Raw genomic sequence first — 22,908 nt, 5'->3', positions numbered from 1 at the left:
TTTGATGTTTGGCTTCCGAAAAACGCCTGGAAACTGGAACACTTTTTCTGGGTTTTCGGCATTTGGGAACCAAAGCGTTTGAGTAGTAGTAATAATAATAATAATAATTTGTTTTTGTTTGTATCCCACCCTCGCCGGCCAAGGCTGGGCTCAGAGCAGCTAACATCATAAAAACAACACAACGAGCCTAAAAGCAGACATCAAGTAATTCAAATAAAAATTAATTCAGACAAGTTAAAATCCGGGCAGGTGGCAATTATTAGGGTGGAATTGAGAGTGATTAATAATTGCCAGAATTGAGGAGCATGGAATTTCCCAAAAGGAAAGTGCTGCTTGTCCGTATGAAGAGGATGCCACAATGCTGAACCTTTCTGTATAAAAAACCTTCTGTATAAAGAAACCTGTATAAAAAACATTTGAGAACCAAGGTCTCACTGTCTCACATGACCACTAGGGTGGTTCATAAAAAAAACACTTTTTTGAAGATGCCTGCTCCCAAGGTCTTATCTTACTACACTAGGGATTATATAGCTATATCTGAAATTTTGTGCATATCAGTTAATATCTCAACCCTCCATGAAAATAGCTGTTTTCTTGGACGTTTTCCTATTTTGTGAAGGCTTTGGAGAAGGCATTTTTAAAAAAAGTTTTTTTAATGAACTGCCCTAAAGACCACCGTATAGGATAGAAAGAGCCTTCTTGACCCTTACATTTCCAGCGTAACTTCAGAGTATTTTTGTACCAAAATGGCACTTTTTCTCTCCCCCTCCATGTCAGAATCAGCCCCACTTTTGCAGACGCCTATTCCAACATGGGGAACACCTTGAAGGAAATGCAAGACGTCCAGGGAGCTCTGCAATGCTACACAAGAGCAATCCAGATAAATCCTGCGTTTGCCGATGCCCACAGCAACCTCGCTTCCATCCATAAGGTAAGCTTTGTGTCTCTGCTAAATCTATTTAAAAAAAACAACTGGGGGGGGGGGCAGCAGGGGAATCTTAGTTTTTACAAAAGGAAAACAACTGGCAAAAGCCGTCCCAAACCGAGATGGGGCACAAAAAGAAAAAGGGGAGAATTGGAATTTATGCTGGAAGTGTGAGGAGGCAGAGGGCACACCGATACGTTTATGGTGGGGCTACAGAAACGTTAAAAAATTCATGAGGAAATAAAAAAGATGATCAGAATTAATTTAGAGGGGAAAACCAGAGGCATATTTACTGAGTATAAGAGGTAAAGAAATACCACAAGATGGGAAGATATTATTCTTATACGCGACAGCTGCAGCAAGGCTACTCCTTGCACAAAACTGGAACAGGAAATATATACCCACAAAGGATGACTGGATAAAGAAACTAATTGAATTTATAGAACTGGCAAGGTCAAGTGCAGTAATAAGGTACCAATCAAACTGGAAAATAAAAATATAATGGAAATGGTTTGAAGATTATGTGTTCAAGTACTGCTCAAAAACTAACATGTTGATATGTTTGGTTTAATGTTTGTAAATCTGGTTTATAATAATAATAAATAGTAAGTTAAAAGAGTTAAGAAATATAAATTTAGATAAAAATTGCAATGTGAATGTGAGTGAAGGAAGTCACGTGGGTATTTGGGTAAATGCTGAGTTGTGTATAGGGTTAGATGTGGGGAATCCATATATGTAATGTATAGTGTTGAAAATGTACGGCAACTAGCATGTAAAATGAAATCAAAAATAAATAAATAAATAAATAGGGGGGAAATAAAAATGGCAATGTGAAATATTATATAGGAGGGTGAGGGGCGGTGGAGGGAAGCCACAAGGGTGGTTTTAATGTCTGAAATTTTGGGTGGTAGGGTAATACGAATTTTGTTTTGTGTCTATGTGTTTGTTTGTAAATAATTTTTTTAAAAGGAAAATGAAAAAATTGCTATTTTTACTTTGAAATAAAAATGGGGGGGGGAGGTCTTATACGGGTGGTTGGGTGGGTGAATGGCTCATTTTCTTAAATTTGAGCCCCCCCAAATAGAGGGTGGCTTATATAGACGGAAAGTATGGTGGAGTTCCACACCCAAAAATCTCATTGTGACTTCCAATCACCCCTACGTCACATTTCCGATGGCGCCCTTTTGCTCGTCTCTCCTAGATCTCAAAATGCATTGGTTTTGTCATATTTCCTGCTGTCCTTTGTCAATCCACACCTGCCAAAGAATTTAAATTTTCCCAACATTTTTTTTTAGACCACACATGTCCAGCGTGTGGCCGGGGAGCGTAACCTGGTTTACTTACTGGGGCAACCCCCCCCCCCCAAATGCTCAACAACTTCAATCCTAAAAAGAGCTCAACAACCTTGGGGTTAAATCCTAAAACAGCTCAACAAATTTGCCCCGCCCTCATGTCAAATCTGGCCCTCTTTGGGAAAATTTGGGCACCCCTGTAAATTTAGACAATACAGTCCTATCTCGGGTTGAATATGCTTCAGGATGAATATTTTTGGGTTGCGCTCCGCAGTGACCCAGAAGTAACGGAGCACGTTACTTGCGGGTTTCGCCGCATGCACAGACCCTCAAAATGATGTCATGCGCAGAAGCGGCGAATTGCGACGTGCAGATGCGGGTTGCATTCGCTTCAGGATGCGAACGGGGCTCCGGAACGGATCCCATTCACATCCAGAGGTACCACTGTACTCTGCAAGTGTCCTGTTCTCTATGAAATGTTTCTTCCAAAACCTCTCGTAATTCTGCCTGTATTATAATCTTGCTAATTCTGCGTATTTTAGCCTTTTTGCTAGCTACGCCAACTTAGTAGGGATGGGATTCTCCTTTCCATCCTTTGTCTGTTAAGATTCTCGCTGCGGCTATTGTAGACACTGTGACTTGCCATTGTTTTATAACCATTTATTGTAACATTTATTCTATGATCAATTACAATAATCATTCATTGTAATATTCATTTATTGTACGATTAATTACAATTTATTGTAATTGTTAAGAGTAGGTTTCTATTGAATTTTTACATGCTGATACTCAATATTATTCTATAGCATGGGGAGGCAAACTACGGCCCCATGGCCTTCTCAATCTAGCCGGGAGTCGGCATGTTTTGACACAAGTATAATGTGTCCTTTTATTTAAAATGCACCTCTGGGTTATTTGTGGGACATAGGAATGCGTTCCTTTTTCCCCCTCCCCAAAATCTAGTCTGGCCCCCACAAGGTCTAAGGGACAGTGGACGGCCCCCTGCTGAAAAAGTTTGCCGACCCCTGTTCTATTCCAATGATTGTTGAATGTTACTTTATAAGTCTACCAGGTGTGGATCATCGTGCCTTCTGTCTGTTCTTCATCTTTGGTTTTGATGGTTGAGAAAAAAAGCTAGTGGCAATTGCTGAAATATCCCTCCCTTTCTAGGATTCCGGAAACATCCCAGAGGCAATTGCTTCGTATCGCACCGCCTTGAAACTGAAGCCGGATTTTCCTGACGCTTACTGCAACCTGGCGCACTGTTTGCAGGTGAGGCAGAGTTTTAAGGGCCAACACTCCCAGGGTTTCCGGCATTTGGGAACCGAGGCGTTTGAGTCCCAAGGTACCACGGTAATGGTAAAAGCGTCACCTAATTCAGGAATTGTCCAATGTCACTTTAGAGACCAACTCAGTTTGTTCTGTGTCTAAGCTTTCATGTGCAGGCAGACTTATTCAGATACACTGAAGCGGAAGTCCCCACACCCTGATATTTAGAGGGAGGGTGGGGCGGGGTATTTCTCTGAACGGTAGTAGGACTCAATCGGTATGGTCAACCTGTGGACGACTGTGTCTCATTACATATCCTAAAACTATTTCAGGTCATCTGTGTACCATCCCTTGTTTTTTCAGTCATTCACAGTTGCCAGCAGGTGGACCATACCCATTGACTCCTACTACCCTTCGGAGAAAAACCCCAACTCACCCTCCCACTATATATCAGGGTCTGGGGGCTTCTCCTTACTCTTATATAGCAGGGTCTGGGGACTTCTCCCTCTGTATATCAGGGTCTGGGGACTTCCGCTTCAGTGTATCTGAAGAAGTGTGCATGCACACAAAAGCTTATATCAGGCATCCCCAACCTGCGCCCCCCCCGATGTTTTGGCCTACAACTCCCATGATCCCTAGCTAACAGGACCAGTGGTCGGGGATGATGGGAATTGTAGTCTAAAACATCTGGAGGGCCGAAGGCTTGGGGTGCCTGGCTTATACCAAGAACAAACTTTGTTGGTCTCTAAGGCACTACTGGACAATTTTAATATATTTTGACTTCATCAGACCAATACGGCTACCTACCTGAATCTAGAACCCTGGTTTTCTTTGCCCCCTTTCAGATCGTCTGTGATTGGACCGATTATGACGAGAGAATGAAGAAGCTTGTCAGTATTGTGGCTGACCAGCTGGAGAAGAACCGGCTCCCTTCGGTGCACCCGCATCACAGCATGCTGTATCCACTGTCTCACGGCTTCCGAAAGGCTATTGCCGAGAGACATGGGAACCTTTGCCTGGACAAGGTGGGTCTATGCTGTGAAGAGGTGTGCGCCGCTCCGTTCCGTCAGAGTTTGAATGCTTTCATGTTGGCTTTGGATATATAATAATATATAATAATTTATTATTTCTACCCTGCCCATCTGTCTGGGTATCCTCAGCCACTCTGGGTGGCTGCCAACCAAATATTAAAAACACAAGACAGCATTAAATATTTAAAAACTTCCCTAAACAGGGCTGCCTTCAGATGTCTTTTAAAAGTGAGATAATTGCTTATTTCTTTGACATCTGATGGAAGGGCGTTCCACAGGGCGGCCGTCACCACGAGAAGGCCCTCTGCCTGCTTCCCTGTAACTTGGCTTCTTGCAGGGAGGGAAGCGCCAGAAGGCCCTCGGGAGAGGGACCCCGGTGTCCGGGGTGGAGATGCTCCTTCAGGTCTACTGGGCCGAGGCCATTGAGGGCTTTCAAGGTCAGCACCGACACTATGAATTGTGCTTGGAAACGTACTGGGAGCCAAAGCAGATCTCTTGGGACCGGTGGTATGTGGTCTCAGTCAGACTGGATTTAAATCCTTTATTTTACAGAAAGGTTTGCTCTTGCTGGCATCCTCTTAATATTGACAACCAGAGGAAAGTTTCATCTGCTGGGCTGTTTAGGGCTTTCAAGGTCAGCACCAACACTTTGAATTGTGCCCGGAAACGTACTGGGAGTCAATGCAGGTCTTTCAAGACTGGTGTTATGTGGTCTCTGCGGCTGTTCACGGCCCCCAGTCTGGCTACCACATTCTGGATTAATTGCAGTAAGGTAGCCCCACATAGAGCGCATTGCAGTCGTCCAAGCTGGAGATAACAAGAGCATGCGTGTCAGGGCTGCCACTCAGTCCCAGCTCACATAGGACCACGTTAGCCAGCGTTCAGGTTAAAAGAGTCTTTATTGGATTACAGGTTCCATTTCCAAACTGCAATGTGCAGCCCTACTTCTTCTAGGTCAGACCGGCGAAGACCCGTCTGAGTCTCCGCCTCTAGCACACCAGCTTAATACCCTAGCCTTGCTCCACCTCCTGCGCCTTTCCTTCCGTCTCTGGGTCCTTCTGCCCCCCGGGGTCTCTTCTTTCCTACTCTCTTCTGACGCGGACCCCCCTGACCCTTCCGCCTCCTTGCGGCGGGCTTTGGGACCTGGCTCACTCTCTGGGCTGCTTACTGCGCCAGCTTCCGCTACATTTGAACTTGGCACGCGCGCCCAACTCTCTACCTTCCTCTTGATCGTTTCGTCGCTCCCCGAGGTGGGCGTGACTACTCCTGACTCATGCCCTCCCTCCTTCTGAAAGCTTCCGGAACCCGATATCTGGTCCCCTTTCTCCCCGCTGCTCCCGGCTGGGTACGTGGGTCCCGATCTCCAACTGCTGCTCTCTGATCCCTCTCTGGACCCTTCTTCCTGGGGTGTCCCCCTGCTTTCCCCCCTTGCTCTGACCGCTGGCGCTCCCTTCTGGGAATCCTCGGACTCACTGGACAGGCTCGGTGATCTCGGTTCGTCATCCCCACTCATCTTTCCTTCGTATTCCTCCCCCTCGCTCTCTGTCTCCTCCCTTCTCTGCGTCTCTGCTCCTGAACCCCTGACAATGCGCCACTCTGGCAAGAGAGTCCGTGGGCAGGGAGGGTCTTATCCTGCATCCCAGATAGAGCTGCCCTGGACACAGAACAGACCTGTGCCTCCATGGGTCCAAAATGACCCCCAGACTGTGCAGCTGGTCCTTCAGGGGCACAGTTGCCCCGTTCAGGACCAGGGAGTCCCCCCCACCCGCCCACACACCACAGAACTTCAGTCTTGTCAGGATTCAACCTCAACCAGTTAGCTGCCATCCATCCTCCAACCGCCTCGAGGCACCCGCGCAGGAACTCCACCGCCTTTGCCGGCTCTGATTTGAAAGAGAGGTAGAGCTCTCTATCAGGCTTCCTCAACCTTGGCCCTCCTGATGCTTTTGGCCTACAGCTCCATGGTCCCTAGCTAGCAGGTCTAGTGGTCAGGGATGATGGGCACTGTAGTTTGAAAACAGCTGGAGGGCCAAGGTTTAGGAAGCCTGCTCTGTATTGGCGCCAATGGCTGTTAAGCGAAAAAATTCCAGGGTGAGTGACTCCTTGACAGCCTAGCTCACCGGGGCACTTGTCCCCCATGGGTCCATGCTGTCAGTAAAAGGAGGAAGTCCCAGCCCGGTAATTTGGAGCAAAACAGTGGTCAGTAGACCATGATTCTTACTGTTGCACCACAGGTCTGCCCAGGAGTAAGAACCCCGAGCATGGGGCAATGTCAACTTTTAAAACTTCCTTCTTCCCCCCAGAATACACTTCAAGCAGCATCGTTGATACATCATCACTACATCACTAGCACATCACAAATGAGGAGGGGTATACAAGGGTTATGCATTCACTATGAGGTCCCTTTATCAGACCCCTTAAATCTCCATCACTGAAAGAACAATAAAACTCTTGACACGTCCTTTCCCACTGGACTTGTCTGGAGATGGGCATTCAGAACACCTGCCTTGCTAAACTGCCTTGGCAGATGTCTATGGTTGCCCCCTTGGTCCCTCCCTCGGTGGGGTGCCGTGTATGTGCTCTCAGGCTTGGGGAATTCTGGCGGGATGCCCTGTTCCTGCTGCCTACATGACTTCCTGCTTCTTGGCTCATGGAGGGAGGTGGAGCCCAAATTCGTTCAAATGGCGGAATGAGGAGAGTCGGTTAAAGCATAGATTTTCTGCGTGTCTTTCTTGGGCTGTCAAGTCAAAGGTATGTATATTTGTAACATTGGAACAACTTCAAAGATGTGGCCTCATGTCCCCCACCCCCATGTCATTTCCGTAACCCGGCTTTCTTGAATCCCCTTGCTAGATCAACGTGCTCCACAAGCCGCCTTACGAGCACCCCAAGGACCTGAAAGGCAGTGAGGGCCGGCTCCGCGTTGACTACCTGAGCTCTGACTTTGGGAACCACCCCACCTCCCATCTCATGCAGTGAATCCCAGGCATGCACAATTCGGACAAATTTGAGGTGAGGTGCACAAGAGGGCAGCTGTGTGAGTAGCTCAGGCGGCAGAGCGCTGAGACTCTGAATCTTGGGGTCATGGGTACGAGCCCCACGTTGGGCCAAACGAATGAATACAGCCTAGGACCGCCTCTCCACGGAGGATCTAACAGTCTGCAAATAAAAAAAATGTTAGAGGTCCTGGGCTTCAGGGAGATTAGGCTGGCCTCGACCAGGGCCAGGGCCTTTTCAGCCTTGGCCCCGGCCTGGTGGAACTCTCTGCCACAAGAGATCAGAACCCTGTGGGATCTGACATCTTTCTGCAGGGCCTGTAAGATGGAGTTGTTCCGCCGGGCCTTTGGTTCAACCTGACTCCCCTTCTCTTTTTGTGTAAGGACTAGTATGAAAGAGGCCTCCCAGTGTTCTCACAGGCCCATATAAGAGTTGGGCCTGATGAGCGTTTACTGTTCCCAACCCTAATCCTGCGGAAAGCCATCTAATTGGATTTGAATTTGATCCTGGCTTGTTTTCAGGAGGTAATTTCGTTATTGCTTGATTTTATACCAGTGTTACATATTTGGTGTTAGCCTCCTTGAGCCCGGTTTCGGACGGGGAGGGCAGGATACAAATAAAAGTTTTTTTTATTTTTTATTTATTATTATTATTATTATTATTATTATTATTATTATTATTATTATTATTATTATTATTATCATCATCATTATCATTATCCTCTTAATTTGCATCAGCCCTTGGTTGTAGCAATAAAACAACGAGATGATCTGCAAGGAATAGAAATGAAAAATCAATGATATCAAATACATTTGAGGGTTTTGAATCGAGAGTGGACCTTATTCTGACTGCCCCAGCTCAAAACCCGGCCGCCTTTGCCGTCACCTGCTCCTCTTGATCTGCCAAGAGAGGACTCTGGGGTAGTGGTTGGGCAACCCGGAACAGGCAATAAAGGAGGGGTAATCATCTCACGACAAACCTAGACAGCATCTTAAAAAGCAGAGACACCACCTTGCCAACAAGGTCAGTATAGTAAAAGCTATGTTTTCCCAGTAGTGATGTATGGAAGTGAGAGCTGGACCATAAAGAAGGCTGATCGCCGAAGAATTGATGCTTTTGAATTATGATGCTGGAGGAGACTCTTGAGAGTCCCATGGACTGCAAGAAGATCAAACCTATCCATTCTGAAGGAAATCAGCCCAGAGTGCTCACTGGAAGGACACATCCTGAAGCTGAGGCTCCAAGACTTTGGCCACCTCATGAGAAGAGAATCATAGAATCATAGAGTTGGAATAGACCACAAGGGCCATCGAGTCCAACCCCCTGCCAAGCAGGAAACACCATCAGAGCACTCCTGACATATGGTTGTCAAGCCTCTGCTTAAAGACCTCCAAAGTAGGAGACTCCACCACACTCCTTGGCAGCAAATTCCACTGTCAAACAGCTCTTACTGTCAGGAAGTTCTTCCTAATGTTTAGGTGGAATCTTCTTTCTTGTAGTTTGGATCCATTGCTCCGTGTCCGCTTCTCTGGAGCAGCAGAAAACAACCTTTCTCCCTCCTCTATGTGACATCCTTTTATATATTTGAACATGGCTATCATATCACCCCTTAACCTCCTCTTCTCCAGGCTAAACATTCCTCATAAGGCATCGTTTCCAGGCCTTTGACCATTTTGGTTGCCCTCCTCTGGACACGTTCCAGTTTGTCAGTGTCCTTCTTGAATTGTGGTGCCCAGAACTGGACACAATACTCTAGGTGAGGTCTGACCAGAGCAGAATACAGTGGCACTATTACTTCCCTTGATCTAGATGCTATACTCCTATTGATGCAGCCCAGAATTGCATTGGCTTTTTTAGCTGCTGCGTCACACTGTTGGCTCATGTCAAGTTTATGGTCAACCAAGACTCCTAGATCCTTTTCACATGTACTGCTCTCAAGCCAGGTGTCCCCCATCTTGTTTTTGTGCCTCTCATTTTTTTTGCCCAAGTGTAATACTTTACATTTCTCCCTGTTAAAATTCATCTTGTTTGTTTTTGCCCAGTTCTCTAATCTGTCAAGGTCGTTTTGAAGTGTGATCCTGTCCTCTGGGGTGTTAGCCACCCCTCCCACTTTGGTGTCATCTGCAAATTTGATCAGGATGCCCTTGAGTCCATCATCCAAGTCGTTGATAAAGATGTTGAATAAGACCGGGCCCAAGACAGAACCCTGTGGCACCCCACTAGTCGCTCTTCTCCAGGATGAAGAGGAACCATTGATGAGAATCCTTTGGGTTCGGTCAGTCAGCCAGTTACAAATCCACTGAGTGGTAGCATAGTCAAGACCGCATTTTACCAGCTTCTTTACAAGAATATCATGGGGCACCTTGTCAAATGCCTTGCTGAAATCAAGGTAGGCTACATCCACTGCGTTCCCTTCATCTACCAGGCTTGTAATTCTGTCAAAAAAGGAGATCAGGTTAGTCTGACATGACTTATTTTTCAGAAATCCATGCTGACTATTGGTATCACAGCATTCCTTTCTAGGTGCTCACAGACTGTTTGCTTAATGATCTGCTCCAGAATCTTCCCTGGTATTGATGTCAGACTGACTGGGCGGTAATTATTTGGGTCCTCTCTTTTCCCCTTTTTGAAAATAGGGACAACATTTTCCCTCCTCCAGTCTGCCGGGACTTCGCCTGTTCTCCAGGAATTCTCAAAGATGACTGCCAGTGGTTCTGAGATCACATCTGCCAGTTCTTTTAATACTCTTGGATGCAGTTCATCTGGCCCTGGAGACTTGAATACATCTAAACTAGCCAAGTATTCTTGTACTATCTCCTTAGTTATTCTGGGCTGTGTTTCCTTTGCTGAATCATTTGCTCCAAATTCTTCAGGTCGGGCATTGTTTTCTTTATCGGAGAAGACTGAGGCAAAGAAGGCATTGAGGAGTTCAGCCCTTTCTGTGTCCCCTGTTTGCATTTCACCATCTTCTCCTCTGAGTGACCCCACTGTTTCTTTGTTCTTCCTTTTGCTACGAACATACCCATAAAAGCCTTTTTTGTTGCTTTTAACCTCTCTAGCCAGCCTGAGTTCATTCTGTGCTTTAGCTTTTCTGACTTTGTGTCTACACGTGCTGGCTATTTGTTTGAATTCCTCTTTGGTGGTTTCCCCCCTTTTCCAGTTTTTGTACACATCCTTTTTTAATCTTAACTCAGTTAAAAGTTCTTTAGATAGCCACCCTGGCTTCTTTAGGCACCTTCCATGTTTCCGTCTCATTGGTATTGCCTGACGTTGTGCTTTTACTATCTCCCTCTTAACAAACTCCCAGCCATCATGAACTCCCTTTCCTTTTAGTATTACTGTCCATGGGATCTCACCCAGCATTTCCTGGATTTCCTGGAAAAGACCCTGGTGTTGGGAAAGATGGAGGGCACAAGGAGAAGGGGACAACGGAGGACGAGATGGTGGGACAGTGTTCTCGAAGCTACCAGCATGAGTTGGACCAAACTGCGGGAGGCAGTGGAAGACAGAAGTGCCTGGCATGCTCTGGTCCAGGGGGTCACGAAGAGTTGGACACGACTAAACAACAACACAATCATCTCCTCAAGGCTTTTTATAAAGCACATGCACTACTGATTTGGTGCTACATGGGACATGAGCGTTTCCCATGTGGAATCTGTCGGAATCGTCCCTCGAGTCCAGTCCAGGGCGAGACATTTGATCTTGCAAGGTTCAAAGCTGTCGGCATTTTGGGATTGCTTGGTGATGCAGATCAGGTGCTGGAGAGTCGAAATGGGACGGTGGGAAATTTCCTGATAGCAGTCAAGTTGTTCTGACACTTGAGATCATTTAGGCACTAACAGATTAGACCAGGCATCCCCAGCCGTCGGCCCTTCAGATGTTTTGGACTACAATTCCCATCATCCCTGACCACTGGTCCTGTGAGGTAGGGATCATGGGAGTTGTAGGACAAAAACATCTGGAGGGCCGCAGGTTGGGAATGCCTGGATTAGACTGTTTGCTTGACTAAAACCCAAAGTCAGTATCTGTTGTGGGGATAAGCCACAAGAGGGAAGCTCTTTGGCAAAGATTCCCACATTGCAGGGGGTAAGCCTAGATGAGCCTCGTGGCCCTTTCAAACTCCCTAGTTCTATGATTATATATTAGCAATTGCTTCATCATTGAGGAAAGCTGTGATGGTTCATGCGCTTCGTAAATTCTGGCCTTTTCCTGCGATGTTTGGGAAAGATGGGCTTTGTCTACTGTTTATCGGCCTGTGTTTTGCTGCGCCTCACGTGCTTCCTGCTCAAGTGACCCTCAAATGTATTTTATACAATGGACTTTTTATTTCCATTCTTGATTGATATTTATTACGGCCATTGGCCCGTCACACGACAGTTTCCCACCAACATATATGTACTTAAACCTCCAAATTTAAAACAGCTAAAAACTTACAAGAACAGACAAGAACCAAAGCAAAATAAGCAAAAGACCCAACAACATACATTACAATAAATTTGCAACATAGACATCGTCTTCTGCTCATAAATTAATAAAAGACATCAGTGGTGATATCACCTAGTTACATCCTAAAACATATATCATGGTTTAAAAGGGTCATCTGAGCCGCACAGGAGTCCGTTTTTCTTCTTTAGGGATAGGACGCTGATCAAGAATCTGGCAACCGTGAGTGATCTTAGGGGATCTTCATCATTTAGTAGATATCTCAGTTTGGCTTCATTCCAATCATCGGCGATTCCCTTTAGATATGGATCAAGAAACTTGCTCCTGGCCGATGAGTGAGAAGCACAATCAAAGATTATGTGATGCAACGATTCCGGTGCCCCACAATTACAATCACATAAGAGCGATATCTGTCCATTGGAAAATCTATTTCTCAGCATGTTCGATGGGATGGCGTTGAATCTTGCCTTTATAAAGGCATATCTATGAGTCGAAGAAGTTAAGGAATTCAAATAGTTTGGGAGCCTTAAGAGGGGTAATAAACCAAGGTTTTGAGGTGAGCAGGTACCATTGCCCAACACCATTTTCTGCTGCAAGTCCATCTCCTCTAGTTTACAGGTTACTGTTCTTTTAGCTGGAACTATGTCCTGCTCTAGTAATTTAGATGGGGAGATTCCCATTGCCGTAATTTTCAGTTGTAAATTTTTTACCCATGGGCTCTGGAAATCATCTCTCCACATACATTGTATCAAATACAAGTTTGGGAGATTGTGCCATAGAGATAACCAGTGACAGAGTATGTGCTTCCACAGGGCGTTTTCCAGGGATACAATATTAAGTTCCATGTGTAACGCTGTATTACTTACACAGTTGGGCAGTTTCAATATCCCTCTTAAAAACTGATTTTGAATAACCTGTAGGTGAGATAGGTTGACAAAAGTCCCCCAAGTTGAGATGGCATAAGCAATTGTCGGGATCACCTTGGCCTTGAACACTTTCAACGCCGATGGGATGTGGAGGGCTCCATCGGTGAAGAAGAATCGCAAGATCGCCAAGGAGATAGCTTTGGCTCTGTTTGTAACATAAGCTACATGGGCCTTCCATCTAAGGTTATGTTGTAACCAAACTCCCAAGTATTGGAATCTATAAACTGGTTCGATGACTCTCCCATCAATTCTCCAATTATGGAGTTTCCGGCTCTTTGAGAAAACTAGGATCTTAGATTTTCCATAATTAATTGTAAGGGAATTTGTGTTACAATATGATCCAAAAAATTTTAAGGCCCTCCTGAGACCTACTCTAGAAAAGGAGAGGATGACTGCGTCATCCGCATATAGTAACAGAGGGCAACGATAAAGTGCTAGGCGGGGTGCGTGAATCCTTTCTTGAGCCTCTGTTAGGGGAGTCCTCATGTCGCTTATGAATAAATTAAACAGGAATGGAGCCAATATACAGCCCTGTCGGACACCTCTGTTAATGGGAATTGAATTGGTGAGATCGCCCTCCGGAGTGAGTCTCACTCTGGCCACTGAGTTCTCATGGAGTTTAATTATTAGCCAGAGAAGCCTTCTGTCGATGCCCCAGCGGGTGAGTTTTTCCCAGAGGATGTTCCTGGGGATACTATCGAATGCTGCCTTTAGATCAATGAATGCCACACAGAGTTGGCCACCCTTTGGGGTGGAATATTTCCAGGCAAGATGCTGTAAAATTAGAATATGATTAATTGTTGACTGTTTTGGGCGAAATCCAGCTTGTTCGGGCCCAATTAATTTTTTCTCTTCGGCCCATTGGGTAAGTCTGTTCAACAGGAAGCGGGCATACAGTTTCCCCACTATTGAGAGCAGACTGATATTTCTATAATTTCCTGGGTCGTCTGGTGAGCCCTTTTTGTGGATTGGAACGATAATAGCGTCCTTCCATACTTCCGGGATCATTCCAGAGTTGTTAACGGCATCAAAAATGGTCGCCAGGACTTAAGCCCACCAGTCCGCATGGTATTTTATAGCTTCTGCCGGGATCAGGTCTGGCCCAGGCGCTTTCCCTGTTTTGAGTTTAACGATCAAATCATGGATGTCCTCCGGATCAGTGGGGGGCCAGAGGGGAAGCTGTTCTTGAAATTCATCTCTTGTGTTAGCAGTACAGTCAGTTGTGGCAAAATAATTTTTTAAGTATGATTCCCAAACCGGGGCAGGAATAATAGTTAAAGGGTATCTTTTAGTTCTTTTATTTACCAGGAGCCAAAATTGTCTGGAGTTCCGTAATGATGAGGCTTCTATGATTGCCCGCCATTGATTCACTTGCCATTCCTGTCTAGCTCCCTTTTGAATTTGCTTGTAGGCCGATTTTGCTTGGAAATATTCTTTTGGCAGGACCGTTGCTTTATATTCTTTGTAGATGTTACCAAGAAGTTGTCTAGCCTGTTTACAAGCACTATTGAACCACAATGCACCTATCTTCCTTTGTGTTCGATTTATTTTAGGCGTCGGAACAGAGAAGAAGGACGATAGATCTTCTGACAGATTCGAGAATAGTCTTAGAGTTTGGTCATAATCGTAGTAGTCCTCAATTAAGCCTGAATATGCTTGTTTTAGCCCTTGTTGGAAATATGCTGAGTATTTTTGGGCCTGTAATTCGGACCATTTAACACTTTTGATTTGCAATACTGAGTTCGTAATCAGATGTGTTGGGTGCCTGTCTCCATCTGGGGTCCAGTCTATAGTCATTGTGGCGACCAACGGTAGGTGGTCGCTCAGTTGAATATTTTCAACTTTAAAATGGGAAAATTTGGGGAAAATGTCATGAGATACTAACATATAATCCAGGACACTGTTTGCAGAGGAGCTTATGTGTGTAAAATCACCCGGTACGTCTGGTGGGCAGTTCCCGTTTAGAATCACTAAGTTTAGACGTAGTACCAATTGGTAAAGAAGGGTTCCTGCTTCATTTACCCTTTTGTCTTTGGAAAGTCTTTGAGTATGGAGGGCGAGGTCATTAATGAATTCTGGAGTTATCCACCATTTGGCTTTGATTAAAGACTCCCAGTTTGTTGCAATGCGAGCATTGAAGTCCCCTGCTATAACATTGGGTATATTGGGGTATTTGGAGAGACAAAGAGTAAGATGTTCCTCCAAAATTCCCCATTTATTGTATAAGTCTGCAGTGTTGCCTCCAGGAGGAAGATAGACATTTGTTATAACAAGTTCAAATTTTTCCCCCGTAATCAGGGCTGTAATTGCAAAGGTGGAAGCATTTACAAGCGTGAGTTTTGCCTGTATTTTCAAGGAAATTGCTATAACTAATCCTCCACTAGGCCGGCCTCCTTTAGTAGACGGGCATGCCGGTAATGATGTAACATCAAAACCATTAATATCTACTCTCCCCTCTTCCCATGTTTCTTGTAAAAGAATTACTTGGTGTAAGTTTATTAGTTTTACAAGGTCCGGGTCAGATTTTTTCCCCTTCCAACCTGCTATGTTCCAGCTTAAAAAGGAGAACGGGGGGGGGGGGGAGATTTGACTGGGGTTTGGGTAGTCACAATGGAGAAGGGGGGAACGCTGATCTTGGGTTGTCAGATTTAAAGAAGTCAGTAATTTTCCTTTGACTAATAGTAGATGACTTCTCTCCTTTTGACGCAGGTGTGCCTCTTGAGCTGTTTATAATTTTGCTCTGCTCGCTCGGTCCTATAGGGGTAGTGTCCTGGTTTGGTCTGATCTCCTCTCTGAAATCCCTTGTTTTATCAGAGAGCTTATCACCTAGGGGGGCAGAGATTAGGTCGGTACAAGTTTTAGCTATTATTAGATTTTCCTTCCATGGGTATATCATCTTATTTATATGGCCCAAGGGGTCTTCTGTCCAGTCCGTATCGATAACAGATTGAACTTCTAGATCATCAGCTAGGGATTCTCCGTCCGATAATGATGACTCCAGGTCAGGCATTGAGGAATGTGTCGAAATTTTGTTTACATTTTGCTGTTCTTTAGTAGATATATCCATTCCGGTTGGTACAGGATGAGCTGGTTCCAAATTAACTAATGAAGGTGGCGGGACGATTGTCTGTATCGTTGCCTTGGATTTTATAGACCTATTTTGGGGCTGTGGGCTAAATTGGAGAAGGTCCACCGAGCCTTCAATGGCCCTGTTTGTTTGAATTTCTTTGTTTCCTATTTTACTTTTGGCCTGAAACATCTTCTCTCTTAATTTGTCTAATTTATTTATTATTTTTTCTTTTTCTTGTGATTGTAATTCATCAAATGAATTCATAAGGGCGCTTTCACCACTGGATATTCTGGAACTACCCAAATTCATTCCTAGTTGTGGGCTGCAGACGATCTCCTCCGTTCTCTGTGGGGAGAGCAAGATCTCTTTGTCTGGCGATTTTATAGAGCTTGTTTCTGAATCTAATGTCTCTTTCCCTTTTTCCACAAGTAGTGGATTTACTATGCTGTCCGCAAAAACCCTTGTGGGTATGATTTTTGTTTTTATGAATTTCCATTTTTCTCTTATTATTAATAAGGGTAATCTCAGCGAATGGAAGGCTAAAATAACTTTGTAAGGGCCATTTGATTGAGTTAGCGGAAGTAAAGCACGAAGATCGATATGAACTGTGCTTATTCTCAGGATTTTACTTAGGGCAATTTTAGCTCCTTCTAAGCTTGACCAGTCCCATATCTCTGACCTTATCGTTAGGCACACCTTCTTTGGTTGCAGTGTTAGATTTTGCTTACACATGAGATTGTTTAGTTTGTATTTTCTCATCCCCTTTGCCCCAGATTTTGGTGGGGCTATCCGTGGAGGTCCCCTCTGGTAGTTATTTTTGAGGGCAATTTTGGCATCCATATCCATCACTTTTTCAGTTAGCATGGAAATTGAGCACGTCAGAAAGTCTATCTTTTTAAATATACAGTCCAGTGTCCTAATGACTAATTGTAAATGGGAGGACTCATTTCCCAGCTGGTTCTCTTTATCCTGGATCTTTTTTCCATCCACGTCGGACCCACCTTTAATGGGAGTGCTCGTTAGATTACAAGTGTGTAAGATGGTATTTTGGGGCTTGGGAATGGCTACATCCAAGTCACTTAGTGGAAGAAATCTATTGTGTGTAGTAACTGCTGCTTGAGGATTTGACTGGACTCTTCTTCCCTTAGCTTGTAGCTTGGGGCTAGGGAGAAGCAGTAATTCCTCTGCTTCTCTGAGGCGTTTCCTCTTGCCCATAGCCACAGTAGATATGAACTAAATAATATAGGAGAGAAGAAGGGAACTTCCTACCACAGTCAGTGATTTAGCTGTGCAGCTGAGTATTTAACTCCAGGGATTTCTCCACAGTTCGTTGAAGAGCTATAATAAGAGTAAAATTCCGATAGAGATTTACTCCTGTTGAGGGCTCTAGTAAATCTTCTCCAGCTCAGCCCTCTTCACGGTTAATTATACAAGTCAAGGGCTCTCAATTTAAATCTTTATCCGGTCCCCCGTCCCTCCCCTATTCGGTCTCTGGGGTAAGTGAAGGCAGGCTTTACTTAAAACAGAAGGGTCTCACCGCTTTGCGAACTTCCAGGCTTTTGTTTTGTTTAATTGGAACTTCTGTCTCCTTTCTTCTCACCTCTCTCTGCCGTAGACTTCTTCTTCGCCTCTCAAAGTGTAATTTCAGCAACCCGAAGCCTCACAGCCTCACAGCTTTCCACACTAGCTGGTAGGATGACGAAGTGCAGCTGGAGAAAGCGGCTCGGGAGGGAGGCTGGGTCCTCAAGCCCGTCGGGTTCAGCTGCTTGTCCAGGCACCTGAGGACTCCTATGGTCTCCTCTGGTCCTCCCCTGGCCTGGCTTCAAAACTTCGGCTTGGCTTCTTTCCCTTCCCCAAGTATTGAGACTCCGCTCAGACCCTGTCTCCAGGCTACAGCTACAGCAGCGGTGATCCAGTGCCCGGGAGTAATTTTAACCAACGCTTGCCTTCTAGTTCCTTGTGTAGCCGGTGATTCAGTGTCCTTCCAACAAGGGAGACAAATTGCTGTGTCACTTGTAGGTTTAAATGCCTTAGCTAGCAATTAAAACAGGTAAAAAGAAATTAATAAAACTGTTAAAAACTAATAAAAAACTGCACGACTAGCATGGAGCTTAGAGCAGGGCTGCCCTTGCCGGCGCCATCTTGGAAGCTCTCCCCCCACCTCTCGGGCGTGGAATTGGCATTTCTCCAGTTTGACCCACAGCTGATGCTCCTGCAGCCTTTTCAGCACTTTCTTGACATCTTTCAGATGCTGCTCCTCGTTCTCTGAGTAGATAAGTACGTCGTCCAGGAAGGCCACACAATTCTTGTACAGCAGGGACCCCAACACGTGGTTCATGAAAGCTTGAAATGTGCTGGAACCCGATTGTAATCCGAAGGGCATCACGAGGTACTCAAAGGCCCCCAGAGGGGTGAACATCGTGGTTTTCCATTCATCCCCCTCCCTCATCCTTATCAAATTGTACGCCCCTTGAAGGTCCAACTTGGTAAAAACCTTCCCTTTCCTTACCCTGGCCAAAATGTCATCAATTCTGGGCATAGGGAAGGTCACTGGTTCCGATACCCGGTTGACCGACCTATAATCTACGACCAAGCGGGGCTCCTTGGAGTCTCTTTTGTCCACAAAGAACACTGGACTGCCCCCCACCGCCCTTGATTCTCGTATAAAGCCCCTCTTCAGGTTCTTGTCAATGAACTTCCTCAACTCCTGCATCTCCCTGTCTGACATGGCGTACAGCTTACCCACTGGTAACTGAGCCCCTGGGAGTAGGTTGATCTGACAGTCAAAGGGCCTGTGAGGGGGTAGTCTATCCGCCTCTTTCTCACTGAAAACTTCTTCCAGGTCTGCATACTGAGGTGGTACTTATGGCAACGGAGAGGCCAAAGTTGCCATGAGTTCCAAGAAAAACAAACATGGAGTCCAGCACGCTTCCCTTTGCGCAGCTCTGCTGTCTGTCCGTGCTGATCCAAAAATCCTTCCTGCCTCTCCCTCTTGCCGGTAGCAGAGATAAACACAGCGGTGAAGCAATTGCAGTAATAAATTCAGACACAAAGGCGTTCCTTATCTTCTTAGCCTTTAATCATGAAGTTTAACAGCATAACTTCAAACCTGGTGAAAGCCACCCATCTTGCGTCCTCTCTCCGCAAAAGCGAAACCAGACTGAAACTCTCAGAGTCAATCCACTCCCATAAGAGTTTCTAACCACACCTCAGGTAAGAGACGTCACACAGAACTCCTTAACCCTGTGAGTTCTGAAACCAATAACAGTACTCTCACCTTTTCTCCCACCGCTATCCCTGCCATCCTGGCTACTGCCATCCTCGGGGCTTCCCCTTCGTGGCAGTGCTCTACGCAGTGAGCTGACCCAAAGGTGACTGTCCGCTGGTGCCACCCCACTACTGGATCGTGCAGTGCCAGCCAGCTCATTCCCAGTATGATTGGTGGCCCTGCTAATGTGGCAACGTGAAAGGCAATTGTCTCAGTGTGTCTGGAGACCCTCGTTTTCATGGGAGGGGTCTAGTGGGTCACTCCCCCCCCCAAGAGTTCTCTCCCATCAATGGTTGTTACTTGCAGGGGGTGTTCGAGAGGCACCACCTGGAGTTGGTGTTCTAGTGCAAAATCCCTGCTAAAGAAGTTGCAAGAGCTGCCAGAATCCAGCAATGCCTTCACCTTAATAGGGTGTCCGTTGGGGAGTTCTAACACCACCTCTATGGCTATTGCTGCCCGGGGGGGGTCTGGTTTGGGCACCTTCACTGGTTGCTCGCCTGGCTGCTGTGCCCGCTCTCCTGCAGCCAAGCCTTGCCGTTCCCCTGCTCCTGCTCTCCCCCCGCGGCCCCCACCATTCCTTACCACGCTTTTCTCTGAGGGCAGACTCTGGCAAAATGTCCCGGCTGTAGGCAGAGAAAACACTTCCTGGTCGTTTTCCCCTCTTTCTTGCGAACCTCGCCGGAGTTTGAAACCCCGCGCACGCGCGCTCCTCCAATTTCCATTGGTTCCGCGGGCAGCACGGGTGGTGCAGGTGGCCCAGGCACGTCTGGAATGCGATTGTCATGCCAACGCTCCACTCTCCCTTCCCGCCTTTCCAGAGCGCGTGCCTCTTGGCGTACTCCCACAGCAAGCGCCATTTTAGTCAGCTGGTCCATCGATTGCGGGCGGGGCGAGCGGGAAAGTTCATCTTTTACCCAAGAGGCTAAGCCTTCCTCAAATAGCATTTGCACTGGTTCTGAACCCAGTTCCCACCCGAGTTTGTGGATTAGCATTGCAAATCGTGACCAGTACTCTCTCACTGATTGGTTCCCTTGTTTGCACTCCATCAGCTGCTGGCGTGTCACGCTTTGCTCCACATCACTTGAGAACATATGGTCCATGGCGCTAAAAAATTTCCTCAAGTTCTTTAAGGCGGCATTCTCCGATGCCATTAAGGGCCTAATCCATTCTCTGGCCCCGCCTTCCAGGTGCCCTATCACAAAAGCGACCCTCCCCCCATCGTCTGCAAAGTCCTCATACTGCAGGTCCAGCGCATATTGCACATCTGTCTTAAAAGCATTATAGTCTCTGGGGTTGCCTGAAAACTTCTGCACTAGTCCCGGTACCTTCCTTGCGATGGGGTTGGGCTTCCCCTGGGCATCCTGAGTCCGCCTTTCATCCAGCCGCGCCGCTACTATAGCCAGTTGCTGCTCCAACTCTCTGTTTCTCTCTTCGAGCGTTGGTTCCTTCCTGGCCCCTCTCCGGCGCCTGCTCCTCCAGCTTGACTCATGACACTGCCTCTGCTGCTCTCCGCACAAGCAACAAGGGACTGACGGATTGCTGTAATGGGAATTGGGGTTGCTTGTGCGTAAACTGCAAACTGCTGCAAGCTAGTCGTATAGCTAAAACTTTCCCTGGTTTGACAGCCCTTGAAACGCGACTGTCTTAGTCACTGGCAGAATCCGTCAGTGGGTGTGACCTAAATTTCTTCCAACATAAAAGTTGCTTGACTCCAAGTCTCCTCCTAGATTCTCTGCGTGGAAGCCTTCTGCGCAGCGTGGGCGTGCCAAGCGGAGGTCCTGTGCTCTCTCCGCTGATTTCACTGGAAGCGTTATATGTCAGGGATGTGTATACCTGTGAAGAGATCCAAGATTTAGAACCTCAAAGCCAAAGTGAGAGCATTTGGGTCAAAATTAAGGGAGAGAAACATAACAGAGACCTCATTGTGGGAGTTTAGTATAGATCCCCAAGCCAAACGGAGGACATAGATGATGCCTTCCTGGAACAGATGGCCAAGCATGCAAAAGGAAGGGAGATAGTAGTAATGGGGGACTTCAGTTACCCGGATATTTGTTGGATTTCAAACCCGGCCAAGAGCATAAGGTCAAACAGATTCCTCACTGGCCTTGCAGACAACTTCATTGTCCAGAAAGTGGGAGAAGCAACAAGAGGAACAGCCATTTTAGATCTGGTCCTAACCAATGTTGATGACCTGGTTAGTGGGGTAGAAGTGGAAGGATCATTAGGCGCGAGTGATCATGCTCTTCTGAAGTTTTCTATACAGCGGAAAGGAGCAGCCAAGCATACTAGGACTCAATTTCTTGACTTTAAGAAAGCCGACTTCATAAAACTTAGGGAAGTGCTGGGTGAGATCCCATGGACAGTAATACTAAAAGGAAAGGGAGTTCATGATGGCTGGGAGTTTGTTAAGAGGGAGATAGTAAAAGCAAAACGTCAGGCAATACCAATGAGATGGAAACATGGAAGGTGACCTAAAGAAGCCAGGGTGGCTATCTAAATAACTTTTAACTGAGTTAAGATTAAAAAAGGATGTGTACAAAAAATGGAAAAGGGGGGAAACCACCAAAGAGGAATTCAAACAAATAGCCAGCACGTGTAGACACAAAGTCAGAAAAGCTAAAGCACAGAATGAACTCAGGCTTGCTAGAGAGGTTAAAAGCAACAAAAAAGGCTTTTATGGGTATGTTCGTAGCAAAAGGAAGAACAAAGAAACAGTGGGGTCACTCAGAGGAGAAGATGGTGACACAGAAAGGGCTGAACTCCTCAATGCCTTCTTTGCCTCAGTCTTCTCCGATAAAGAAAACAATGCCCGACCTGAAGAATTTGGAGCAAATGATTCAGCAAAGGAAACACAGCCCAGAATAACTAAGGAGATAGTACAAGAATACTTGGCTAGTTTAGATGTATTCAAGTCTCCAGGGCCAGATGAACTTCATCCAAGAGTATTAAAAGAACTGGCAGATGTGATCTCAGAACCACTGGCAGTCATCTTTGAGAATTCCTGGAGAACAGGCGAAGTCCCGGCAGACTGGTGGAGGGCAAATGTTGTCCCTATTTTCAAAAAGGGGAAACGAGAGGACCCAAATAATTACAGCCCAGTCAGTCTGACATCAATACCAGGGAAGATTATGGAGCAGATCATTAAGCAAACAGTCTGTGAGCACCTAGAAAGGAAAGCTGTGATCACCAATAGTCAGCATGGATTTCTGAAAAATAAGTCATGTCAGACTAACCTGATCTCGTTTTTTGACAGAATTACAAACCTGGTAGATGAAGGGAACACAGTGGATGTAGCCTACCTTGATTTCAGCAAGGCATTTGACAAGGTGCCCCATGCTATTCTTATAAAGAAGCTGGTAAAATGCGGTCTTGACTATGCTACCACTCAGTGGATTTGTAACTGGCTGACTGACCGAACCCAAAGGGTGCTCATCAATGCTTCCTCTTCATCCTGGAGAAGAGTGACTAGTGGGGTGCCACAGGGTTCTGTCTTGGGCCCGGTCTTATTCAACATCTTTATCAACAACTTGGATGATGGATTCAAGGGCATCCTGATCAAATTTGCAGATGACACCAAAGTGGGAGGGGTGGCTAACACCCCAGAGGACAGGATCACACTTCAAAACGACCTTGACAGATTAGAGAACTGGGCCAAAACAAACAAGATGAATTTTAACAGGGAGAAAT

General features: G+C 46.0%; 1 protein-coding gene across 1 annotated transcript in view; it reads left to right on the top strand.

Annotated features, from left to right (window-relative positions):
- Positions 1-22,908, top strand: part of LOC308578088 (uncharacterized protein) — a gene marked incomplete at both ends in the record, with an annotated part of 124,372 nt that overhangs the window by 9,471 nt on the left and 91,993 nt on the right. The window contains 3 exons of the mRNA XM_081178365.1: positions 778-931; positions 3,388-3,489; positions 4,332-4,511. Coding sequence (XP_081034491.1) covers positions 778-931; positions 3,388-3,489; positions 4,332-4,511 — 436 coding nt within the window. The remainder of the gene's footprint in view (positions 1-777; positions 932-3,387; positions 3,490-4,331; positions 4,512-22,908) is intronic.

Source organism: Podarcis bocagei (assembly GCF_964188305.1).
Source record: "Podarcis bocagei genome assembly, chromosome: W".
In the NCBI taxonomy this organism is placed as follows: Eukaryota; Metazoa; Chordata; class Lepidosauria; order Squamata; family Lacertidae; genus Podarcis; species Podarcis bocagei.
The sequence above is the reverse complement of the archived record's forward strand: the minus strand, read 5'-3'. Positions and strand labels throughout refer to the sequence as shown.